This window comes from Leptonychotes weddellii, chromosome 2 (assembly GCF_054177405.1).
Source record: "Leptonychotes weddellii isolate Sample4059 chromosome 2, ASM5417740v2, whole genome shotgun sequence".
Lineage (NCBI taxonomy): Eukaryota > Metazoa > Chordata > Mammalia > Carnivora > Phocidae > Leptonychotes > Leptonychotes weddellii.
Window position 1 is genome coordinate 32,055,940 of NC_138370.1, and position 12,387 is coordinate 32,068,326.

Genomic DNA, 12,387 nt, shown 5'->3' on the forward strand with positions numbered 1-12,387 from the left:
TTATGGGTCTTGAGATGAGACCCATCTAGATTACCTAGATGGGTCCTAAATCCACTGACAAGTATCCTTAAACCCTGATCCTCTCCCCAGAGCAGGGCTACATGCCTTTGCCCACCAAACAGTCAATCCATGGCAGCAAAGACTTTCCAGCCTCATAGACACTACCTTCACCTGTCCCTCCCTCTTGCCACCTCCAGCCTCCAATACCGCACTAGAAGAGCTGCTTCCTTCCTCTGCCTTCCAGCCAACCCCACTCCACCCCTGCCTCGCTGATCTTCTGAAAATCCAGATTTCCTGCCAACCTTGCTCTCATATTCCAGACCCCACATGCCCCCACCCCCACCCCTGCCCCATTATATAAGCTCAAACCTAAGACTTCGTCCACTTGTTCACAACATACACACACTTGGGGGGCGCCTGGAGGGGATGCCTGGGGGGCACAGTTGGCTTTGTGTCCCACTCTTGGCTCCGGCTCAGGTTGTGATCTCTCAGGGTCCTGGTATAGAGCCCCTGTTGGGCTCTGCGCTCAGTGTGCAGTCTGCTTAAGACTCTCTCTCCCTGTCCCTCTGCCCCTCCCCCTGCTCTCAAATAAACAAATCTTTAAAAACAAAAAACAACACCATACATACACTTGGCTCTCCCTGCCCCCAACAGAGCTGTCAGAAGAGCCCCTTCCTCCTTCCTTCTCTGTCCTCCCATGGCATTCCCAGGCTGTCTGCCTCCAGGCCCACACCCAGATTATTCATGGGACCCTTCTGAAGCCCTCTGACACTCGCATTTGCTAATTCCAATCCAGGTCCACTCAGCTCCTATCTCCTCTATGATGCAGTCTTTGGATACTCAATATTTACCATTTTTAAATCTAGAAACAGGAGCTTGATTTTTTATTTAAAAAGTGTATTTTAAATACATCTTTGTCTCCCCAGCCAAACTGTTTCCTTCTTGGGGCAGGGACCAAATCTTTCACCTCTTTGGAAATCCTTCAAAGCTTGAAATGGCTGCTAGGCCACGATCCCCCTTGGCTGAAAACACAAGGTCCCTAATGTCCCCTTAAGTTTCTCCGCTAGGCATCTATGGTGGGGGAAATACCTCAGAAATGAGGATCGCTCTGTTGGTTCCCCATGAGCTAGATACCCAGAGAAATCAGACTCAAAGCTTAGCTCCTCAGAGAAATGTCTGTTTGTACCAGCTGAATCAGAAAGTCTGTCTGCATTTAACTATTGGGAAAAATACTATATTATTCCCCAAGAATGAGAGTGTTTGAGAAACCTATCTCCCACCTATCCCGCCTACCCAAACTACCTTCTGTAGCACAGTAATAGGACTCAGGACAAAAAGCTGAGCATGATGGGTAAAAACAGTGCAGCGTGACACGGCTTGACTCTTCAGGGTACTGCATCCAGGAAGTGAGGCAGAATATTTATGATAGACAGACAAGCAAATAAATAGAGGGTAAGGAAAGCCCAATCGAGAGTAGGCTGCAGAGGGCGAAATAGTTGGTGTGGTTTGTGTGCTATAAGAATGAAATTACAACAGTAATACCAGGCATTGGGCAGGTGTCTTACCAACATGGTATCTGTCCATCCTTATCACAACTGGTGAGGTAGGTACAATTATCATCCCCATTTTAGAGGTGATAAAGCTGAGGTTTGGAGAGGTTAATAACTTGTCCAGGTTCTGCAGTTAAGTTAGGTAAAACTCAGGGATTCAGCCCAAGACTCCCTGATGAAAGCCCTTCCACTGCCCTTGACCCCGAGATGCATCCCCCGCAATTTCAAACCAGGGACAACCCTGACAGATTGTGGGGGCTGGGAGGAGCCTCATGCCTTTGCCAGTCAAACAGTTAATTCATGTCAGGGAAAGGGTCCCAGGCTGGTCCCAGCTCTAACCCTGAGGGCTGTGTTAAGTCCAAGACAGACCTCAAGAATGGGACCATCTCATCCCAGTCCTTCCTTTTGGGGATAATAAAACCAGCTGTAAGAATAAAGTGACTAGCTAAAGTCACCTATGGAGTTACAGGTGAAGTTCAATTGCTAAGGCCTTTTCATTTTCTGTTTGGTCTTCTCTGGCATAGAGTAGTCAGGACATTAGCAGGATCCTCAGGGTATCTTACAGGTGAATTATAGATAATGGTGTCACTCCCACTGTGTATCACTCAGTTTAATTGTACAATATATTTGCTGAGGTCCTATTTCAAGTCCAGGACTCTGCTAGGGCAAAAAGAAATAGAATAAAAATTCAGAATATAGGTCCCTGCCCTCATGATTTGAAAAAAAAGTGACGGAGTTATAAAGGGGTCATTCGTTCCACTAGCATTCAGTGAGCACCTCCTAGGTGCCAGGGAATATTTAAGCTCTAGAGCAAATGACCCTGGTAGGAATATGAGACCTATTCTCACCATCTTGTTTTTCCGAGCCTATGCTGCCCATCTATCTAATTCAGTTACCTCCAAGTCAATGACCTGTCCCGGGTGCAATTTCCTGGTGCATCCCGGAATGGTCTGTGTAATCCAATAGGGCAGAAAGAGAGTCAAATGAATCCAACATGTTCCATTTAGAACAATTACCCAAGTAGACACTAATCAGAAAAACAATAATGGCAATAGTGACAAAATGCTAACCAGACTATCTCTGGGCTCTGATAAATTGGAGCAGAATTCGTGGCCCTCTCCGAGTCCCACCTGTCCCTGGGATGTGGGGCAGCCTCAGAGAGGCCTCTCTGTTCGAGGAAAGTAGATAGAGGGCCTGAAGGAGGCTGTTCACTGTGTTCCAGAAAACCAGTCCACAAGGGCCCTGAACCCTGCATCACACAGAGAAGCTACCCGCCCCTCTGAGCACCCACCAAGGCTGCCTGCTTGTGTCTTTGCCCCTTCTTCATCTTGAGCTTCATTTTAATTTTACCTGTGAGAAAATTGCTCACGCCTGCATTGAGGGCAAGAAGGTGTATATATGTTTTGTTCGTCCTCGACCCACATCCCTGCTGGTTAATCCATGTGATATCCCCGAACTTCCTTTCATAACAAAATAAGTTTGCCTTTTTTTTTTTAACATTTTATTTATTTATTTGAGAGAGATCATGAGTAGGGGTGTAGGGGCAGAGGGAGAAGCAGGCTCCCCGCAGAGCAGGGAGCCCGAGGCAGGGCTCAATCCCAGGACCCTGGGATCATGACCTGAGTTGAAGGTAGATGCTCAAGTGACTGAGCCACCCAGGCGCCCCAAGTTTGCCTTTCTAAATCCCTTACTATGTTTTAGACATTTTACATAAATTAACTCATTTGCTCCTCCCAATAATCCCGTGAGGCAGGTGCACTTATTGTCTCTTCTGCAGAGATGAGGTGAATGAGACACAGAGAAGTTAAGCAACTTATCCAAAGTCACACAGCGAATACATGGCTTGGCCAGGATTTGAATCCAAGTAGCCTAACTCCAGGGTCTTTCCCTTCACCCCTGTGCTACACTGCCCCAATGGGCCAATCACTTTTAGTGCTCATCATGTTCCTCTCAAGTTCAGCTCTGGCGGGAGGAAGCCTTCCACCCGCGCTCAGAGGCCGTGCCCACTTTGGCCCTTACTTCGCGAGGAAGTAATGGAGGGGAAAGGAAGGCCCTCGAGCTCTCATCAGGACTGCTTGGAAAAGGGAGGTGAACCCTTGGTTACCTGAGACACCCAGACTATTATTAAACTTGCACTTCCTGAGTGGGGTGATATGAATATAGCAATAGAGAAGTAGCCCAGGGGGCTCCAGTGTCCTGGGAGGGAGAGGCCGGAAGCACACTATGAAATGTCAGCGTGCCTGGAACACATGAGCACAGAAGGCTCCACAAACCCTAGAGGCCAAGCACAGCTGAGTTTCAGGCCGAGTAAGAGAATCCCAGGGCCTCTTTGCACCATCTCTGGGGCTTGAGCCGGTCCAAGTTCGCCTAGGACAAATCATGAATTACTTTCTCAAGGTCTTTTAGTACAAAATTCATGTCTAAAAAGGTGAATGGAAACAGCTATTATCAGTAAACAGTGATAAGATAATATCTCTTTCCCTAGGGGTCTTGTTTGAGCAAAATGCAGTTTCTTTAATAAGGCCACTGTCAGGACTCCCAGGAAGAAATTCTAGATCTTTCTAGGGGGTGCTGCGGCACATCCAGCTGACTAAGGCAGACCTTGGTTCTAGACGCGGAGCTGCCTGCTGTGTTTGGGGGTGGCCCTCCACAGCATACTCAGCACCTTGCTCTTCTAGGAGCCCTGGTCAGGCCTCGCAGTAAGAACAGCCAGCGCTAGCCAGTATGCCCACCTGTATGGCCCCTGCCTTTATCCCACGGGCTACAGAGAAACCAAAGTGAACCCTGGGCCACAGCGTGTGTTTTCATTAAGTTTTTCATTTTTCTTTCCAGAAAGTTGTGCTGGGAAAGCTTCCCAAACTGTCTCCAGGAGCCCCAGTCAGACTACCACTGGCAAAGGTAGAAGGAACATATTAAAGGTGTCATTAAGGTGTCATAAAAGGTGCAAGCAGGAGTCCCGAGTTCCCTTCTAATGTCCGAACACAACTGCCAGGCCTTGGGAAAAACCCTGCCCAAGCCTGGGCACTTCCTGCGTCTGGCCTTAGAGGCTGGGTGATGCAGTGATGTGTGAGGAGTCCACCCTGATGCTGGGAACACCTGGGATGATCCCGCTCTGCCACTTGATGCTCTGCCTCCTACAAGTTCCCAAACCTCAATTTCCCCATTGCCCAAACGGGGATGATACAAGGCTGGCCGGGGGGGCCGTGAAGATGACAGGGTACGGGGAAAGCATCTGCTCCCCAGCACACAACAGGTCTGCCTTTCTCTCATCCCCATTCATTTCCCGCTAGCTCCAGGACCTCCGGGCACTAGTGTTTCTAAGGTTGAGGGGTCAGATGTGCGGCGGGCGAGGCGGCCCCCTCTCCGGGCAAGGCCAAGGCCAGGGCAGTGGCATCCCCGCGGGTGCGGGTGGGTCCCCAGCAGCAAACCCGCTCGGCGGGACTGTCCTCCGCGGCGAGGGGACGTGGCCTCGGCGAGGGCCCCCGCGCGCCCCGGTCTCCTCCCCCGCGCTCCGGCATGCGGCCGCCTCACCCGGGCCGGCCACAGGTCGGGCCGCCTCCCGCCACCGGCCCCTTCGCGGCGGCAGCCTCCAGGCCAAAGGAATTTTCCTTTGGATCCTGCTAGAAGCCTCGGCGCCCAGCCGGCGTGAGGCAGCAGAAGGGCGGCCCGGCGCGCGTCCCCGCACCCGCCCGGAAAGTTGGCGCCCGGCGAGCCGGGCGGGACCAGGGGCGCTGCGGCCCGGACCCCGCACGGCGGCGGCCCAACGCGCGCCGAGGTCCCCGCCCGAGCGGCCGCGAGCAGGCCGTCCACTCACTCACCGCAGGGTCTGGACCGGACCTGCCCTGTCTCGCTGCCATCGTCCGGCGCCCGCGCTGAAATCCGAGCCCGGCTCCCTGCTCCCCCTCCCCCGTTATCTGCTCGGCGGCGCGGGGAGCGCCAGCAAGTTACGCGGCATCTGGCTAAAAATACAGGCTCCCTCCGCTCGGCTCGGGCTCGGGCTCAGGCTTCAGCTCTGGCTCCGGCGCGGGCTCCGGCGCTCGGACCCTGAGCTCGCCCGCCCGCCCTCCAGCCCAGCTAGCCAGCCGCTAATGGGATCTCTTCATTTTCTCTCCATTATTATGTCAGTGGGAAAGTTAATGCGAAGCGATCTCCGGAGAGAAGGCACCTGCTGCCAAGCCCAGCCGAGGGGGTGCGTGGAGGGTGCGGGTGGGGGTGCAGCCCGAGCTGCAGGTGCCAGCAGGCCGGGCGAGGAGCAAGCGTCCTGCCGCTGCAGAAGGGAGGCACACACGTCCAATGGAGGTGAGGAGCTCCAAGCTGCATGGCGCTCCCGCCCTGCCCCTGCCACACTGACTGCCCTAGTGAACGGCCCCGGAGCCTGCAAAGACGGCCAGGGTGAGCTCAGCAAAGTCTATTTATGCCCCATAACCAATTTGCATGTTTTGAGCTCTTACACCGTGTCCTGAGATACCAGCTAATCAGCCTAATCCAGATTCTGCCAGAGAGCTGCGATGCGAACTGAAGCTGAGAGGCAGGACACAGAGCTGTTACTACCATCTCCCTCAAACCTCAAGTCTGACGGGGTTAATGAAACATCACCCGAGGAGGCTGGAGTAACCTCCCAGTTTTCAGTTCCGGGACCATCCTCACCTTTTCCTGAGGTCATTTCAGGGGCAGAGGTCAAAAGCCTGTTGGGGGGGGTGGCCAAGCCTTGAGGTGATGCCAGATTGTTAAGAACAGGTGATGACAAGATATCAGCAAAAGCAATGCCAGGGAACTAGGCCCCTGGCAAAACTGCATGTTCAGACCATGGATGCTTTATATCATGAGCCCGGCTTCACCTTCTCTTCAAATAGCAGCCTAGACACAATCCCAAATTCTCTTTTTCCACCCCTCCTGCTCTGACACATAGGTATGGTAGAGCTGTGTGTGTTGGTGAGGTGAGGAATTAATGCACTGAGCACCTGTTAGGTGATGGACATACTGCCTGACCTCAATTAACCCTCACAGCCATCCCATAAGGTAGACGATCCTATTATGGTTGTATAGACCAAGAAACTGAGCCCAGAGAGGTAAAGGGTCAGGACCACGGTCACCACTAGTAAATGGAGGGTCCAGCGGATCCAAAGCCCTTCCATTAACAGCACTGGCAAGATTCCTAACAAAAGTGTACTCGGGGCCAGGAATAGATAATGTGGAGCATGCTCCTAAAGATTAGAAAAAACTCTGGGTGTTTTCCAAAGTGAAGTGCTCTTCAAAGCCATTCAACAATTAAGGCAAAGTCCCAAATAAGTGAGATAAATAAAGATCAAGAGAAGAGGTCAGTATGTTGTCAAAAAAGAGTGATCTGAAGTATATAATGCAACTAACTCCTCCCCATGGGGGTAAAAAACCTGGTCTTTGAAGACTGCAGCATCAGGACGTTCCGGGTCCGAGACTTTCAACATCATCAGATGATGAACTTCAGGCCAGGCCACCTCTGCAAGGGGGCTGGAAAGCACCTGCCCTGCTGTATCAAAGGGCAAGGTGTCTGGGTATAGGAAGTCACCCCAACCCCCCTCCATGTAAATGTTGTTAAAATACACATCCCTACAGGTCTTTTGCCCAGCACCTCTTAAAACTGCCTCTCAGATTTGCTAAAATCCTCTACAGAAAGAGCTTCAATTAATAAATTATGGTTACTGGAACAGCCCTGATCATAGCCCAGTGGAATATCTCCAGGGATTCTAAAGCACCGTTCCAACATTAATATTTAGAGAGAGAGAAAACACCCTACTCAAATGGAAGATGAATAATATGCACAATACTTTCAGAAACACTGATAGAATTGACTCACACAATAGAAGATCGACTATTTTTTTAACCGCTATATTGAAGTTTAATTGACATACCATAAACAGCATATTTAAAATATACAGTTTGGTAAGTTTTGGCTTATGCATACCCCCCATAAAACCATCACTACAGTCCAGATAATGAACCTCCAAAATCATCTCCAAAAGTTTCCTCCTGCATCATAATCCCTCCCTCCTGCTGATCTACATGGCCGCCAATACTTGGGATGGTCAGTCTTAATTTAGACATTCTAATAGATGTGTAGTAGTATTTCACTGTGGCTTTCATTTGCTTTCTCTAATAACTAATGGTGTTAAACATCTTTTCAGGGGATTACTCACCATCCACATATCTTCTTTGATGATATATATCTGTTCAAATCTTTTGCCCGCTTTTAAATCGGGATGTTTGTTTTCTTATTATTGAATTTTAAGAGTTCTTTATATACAGAATATCTGTTTTAAAGGTGAGATAAACTAAGACCTTGCAAGTAAAGTGATTCAAAGTTAAATATTAAAACATTCCCAGTCTAATTTCGGTACCCAGATCTTATAACTCTTAAGCCCAGTGTCCTTTGTACCATACAATGCTATGGGTTATACACAATCACAAAGAAAAAGGACGACATAGTTATAGTGGACCAGAAGCTGACTATAATCAGAGGAGAGTACTCTCACAGAATACTGTGAGAGTAATGGAAAAGATGCTGAGGTATAATCAAAGGACCTGAGTATTCAAGACTGCCAAGAATTCTTGACGTCAGCCATGATGACCTCATTAGGGTTGAGGCTTTGCAACTTAAATATGCAAAGAGGCAAGGCCCAAGAGAAGAAAAGAAAAGAAACAATTTCATACATGTTGCTCAGTAAGACCCGAGGTTATAGGAGCTAAAGAAGAGAAGGCTAAAGGATATGGTCCTTCAGATGTAAAGTCTTCTAGCACTAGAGCCTGGAACCCCAGGACGGGCCTAATTATATGGTGTCTTTCCCAGGTGTGGTAGCCTGGTCACCATGATGCCGTTACAAGCTTCTCCTAGGCAGAAGCAGCTTGGTTCAAATGTTCTGTATTCCCGGCCCCTCCCCCTCCCCTTCCCCACCTGCTCCCCTATGGACAGTGGTGCCCCATAAATGCTTGCTGACTGATGTTTGAAGAGGGCATATGCACCGCCATAAGGAAATAGGAAGTCATGGGATTAAATTGATGTAGAGAAGATTTCCATTAGACATTTAGACAGAAAGAACTTTCCAGCTGTCAGGGATGTGACTTAATAGAACTCATTATTCAGAAAGGGCTGAATCTTTGCTGGGATCCTTCAGGAGAGCAGAGACAGATAGTTCACCATTCGATAAGGCGTACAGCCGTACAGGATAATCTACATGACTTACCGCAGTGTCTTTGGGCTCTAGGCATTCAGAAAGATAAGGGATTATTATTTTCCCCATGAGCTGTCCCTCCTCCCCCCTCCATCACGACCACACCCTTAGACAACAAATAACCATCCTGCTCCTTGCCCATTTCCTTTCCTTTCCAAACCCGAGGGCTGTACTTTTTACTGCAGGAATTTAATGTGTCCTTGAGATCTGTCAGTGCATGTCACTGAAACCAAAGTAAAGCGACAGAAAGGAATTGATGGGCGAGAGAAAAAAACGGGGCTTCTCAGGAAGGACACAGGACCAGTTGTTCTATCCTGTAGGCTCACGGTGTCTACAGGTTTTTTCTAATCTTGCTAAATATTTTACCTGCTGTCTCCGCAGGTCCCTCAGCAGACAAGCCTGATGAGGTGCTAGACCCAGCTGGGGAGCGCGTTCCTGGGTCCCTTGCTGCTCAGTCAGAAGAAGAAAACAAAGCTATTCACCGTGTGACACGGAAACCCGCGGGGGCACTGGGAGCTCAGAACAGTTTACGGGGCCCCTGCCGCGGATTCCTCCATGAATCTAGCTCTTCCAGAAACTGGGAGAACATGTCTTTTTGCTCAAAAGCCTGGAGCAAAGAATCTCAGGTGCGTGGGATTCTCAGATGACTGTGCTCCCCCAGAATATTCTGGGGGGACAGGAACAGGCAACTTCAGGCGGTAGCCAGCCTGGACCCCAGCTGGCTCCTCTCTAAAAGAACGTGAGAGCTGACAAATTCAGGGCAGACCCAGGATTCCAGAGAAGGGCCTCCAGGCACCTCAGGCCCTGGGCAACAAGACTCTCCCCATGCCGTTCACTGAGGGACACCCATGCCCTCCTGCTCCTCTGGTTTAATCCTCCGCAGTCAACTCAGACATGGAACTAACTTAATGACAACAGCACTGTTTGAATTTCTGGGCAGCCTTAAAACACTCCAAGTCAGTAGGCCCACTCCACTGCGGTTGAGCTGCGTAACTTTTGATAAGGGAAATAACTTTTCTGAGTGTTGGTTTCTTCCTCAGTAAAATGAAAATAAGGTGACTCACTTCTCCAGGTATTATGAAAATCATGTAAAAATGCCCAGCACCACTATGGGGCACAAAGCAGGTACTCAGTAAAATGACAATTGACCCTCTTTTCCCCTCCTTCTCTCCCTTCCTTCTTCTCAACTGAAGCTTTTGTCAAAGGTGAACCCTCTCCACCCCCAGAGGTATGGGGTGTTGCTGATCTTGTTTCTGTTGTGGAAAATTAAGGTCTAGGGACAGCTTCCCCAAGGCCCAACATCCATGGCTGAGAACAGGACCCCCAAGAGCCCCCAGCACTCTGCTACAGCGACAAGACTCCCTTGGGCTTATCATGCACCATTTCAGTGTCCATTTCTCTGCGGTGAAGAAAAGTCTCCAGGCGTGTGTCCAGCGGGAGCCCCGCTCCCAAGCCCGCATCTGACATTCCCCTGGTGGCATCCCTGTCTCTGGCTGCCCCATGGCCTTCTGACAAATACAGCTTTGCCCTCAACCGTTCTTCTATCTGGCCGGGCCCTCATCCACACAGGGAGTTGCCCCAGCTCCCAGAGCTTCTGGACACTGTGGATAAGGGTGGGTACCAGGAACTCCACCCTTTACTGAGAAAGACAGGCTCCTTTATCGCCAACCGAGCCAGCCATCAACCACCCCGGGGAGTTTGTAAACCATCAAGAGCATGGCTGCTGGGAAGATGTTATTCTTCATAGAGACATGGTTGCACCCTCCTGCACTAGCCCCCACTCCCCTTTCCAATAATTAATTAGGAAGGCACTTGGCAGAATATGTGCTGTAGCTATTACGCCAAATGGACTAAGAAATCCACTCCGACTCCCTTCAGACCTTGTAATGCCTTCTGAAGCTTTTCAATAGTGAGAGAAGAAAGGAAAAGGAGAAAGACGGTCTTGGTTGTTTTGCTATTTAATTTTGTGTGGTGAGCACTCAGTGGCCAACTGGGCAGCCCTGGGTGCCCTGCCTCACCGGAGGAAGGGATTGCGAGTATGGACTCTATTTAAGGAGGTGATCAGAGCTGGGTATCAGGTCCCATAGTGCTGGCACTGATCTCTATCATGTTCCTTTTAAGAGGGTTGGTAGTCACAGAGTCTATTTTTAAACCCATGAGAAAGGTGCTACATGGAATCCAGAGAGGAGCAACATTAAACCTGGGATCGCTACGGGGGAGACAGGGGACAGCACAGCTGAATCTAGGATTTTCTCTTCACAAACATCCAGGGGTTCCCCTTACTCGTGGGACCAGATAATGACTGTCCTTCCATAGGGATCTTTTTATTTGTAAGCCCACTTTTGGTGGAATTTGACCCTTCACAAGCCCTCAATTTGGAAAAGGGTTTTATATTCTGGGTCCATTTTTCAGTATTGAGATTTTTTTTTTTTTTTTTTTGGCATATCCCCACTCCTGGTATGAAAAATCAATGTGCTTTTGAATATATTTGTCATCTCCCTCTTTGATTTTCAATCATGTGCTCTGGACCTCCCTCCCCGCCCAAAGCATGGCTGAGCTCACAGCCAAGAGTTTGCCAATGGGAGGGGCCAACAAAGGCTGACCTCTCCAGTGGTCTCTGTGCCTAGCACCCCAGAAATTCTGCCCCTGTGCTGGAGAAAAAGGAGGGGAGTGGACCCCAGTGGCAAGTCTGCAGGGGACAGGATTATTTTCCCAACAGTGAGAAGCAAAGAGGCATCCAAACGTCACTGTTTTGCATCCAATAACCAGATGAAGAGAGCAGAATGTTTTATGTACAATAACAAATTTCAACTTCAGTATCCATTTCTGTTTTTGGATAAGAAATATAACCGGAATTCCTAAAGAACTCAATGCCTTGAGAATAAGCAAAAGCTTTTGCCTGCTGAGCAATTCTAGAACCACCCAGGACTACTCAGGCAGAGAACTAAGTATGAGATGAGGGATCTTCTGATACTTGTTCATCTTGGCATCTCCATACCCAGAACAGAAGCAGCACGACTACGTGTCTCTCGAGTTGAACAGGATTAAGTTCCTCAAGTCAGCCAAATGGGAGCTTCAGCCAGGCGGGGTCAAAACAACATACGTGAGTGTTAGCATGATACAGACTACACACCAGAGGCTCAGGAAATGTTAGCTGAACTGGAATCCAAAGAAATTTATTCAATTCAGATTTTAAAATGAGTCACATCCATGAAAAAAAAAAATCAGATGTTCTGAGCTGGTTGGCCAAATGGTTCATTTCCCCACACGCTGTAATGGCCCCTGAGGAAACAGCCTGGGAACCCCTGTCACTTCCAAGGTGGGGCAGAGCGCCGGGCTGTGCGGCCGGAAAGGATTGTGCACACCAGGGCTCACCTCCAGCTTTCCCCCCACCCCCCAGTCTCCGTTAGCACGAAATTGCCAGCCCAGCCCCGACAAAGCCAGTGTGCTTCCTCACTCCCCAGGCAATGAGGCAGATGGGTCCTTAATGGTTCATATCTGTCTGCTGTGGGTGGGAGGATGGTGACAGGTCACGGGGTGCATAAACAGACGTCTAAAGGCGTCCCCCCCATCAAGCGTGCTGGCCCGTGTCCCGTTGCCATGTTCCATTCTCACCACTGTGTGAGGCACTG

At 49.7% G+C, this 12,387-nt stretch overlaps 1 protein-coding gene across 6 annotated transcripts in view; it reads right to left on the bottom strand.

Annotated features, from left to right (window-relative positions):
* ANK1 (ankyrin 1) overlaps nt 1–12,387 on the bottom strand; it is a 209,754-nt gene that overhangs the window by 95,158 nt on the left and 102,209 nt on the right. For 2 of the 6 annotated variants that reach the window (XM_081809454.1, XM_081809450.1), the window contains exon 1: nt 5,369–5,519. The exons of the other annotated variants lie outside the window; for them this stretch is intronic. In XM_081809454.1, the coding sequence (XP_081665580.1) occupies nt 5,369–5,407 (39 nt within the window). In that variant the 5' untranslated portion in view covers nt 5,408–5,519. Of the gene's footprint in view, nt 1–5,368; nt 5,520–12,387 lie in introns of those variants that run through there. 6 annotated transcript variants of the gene reach the window in all.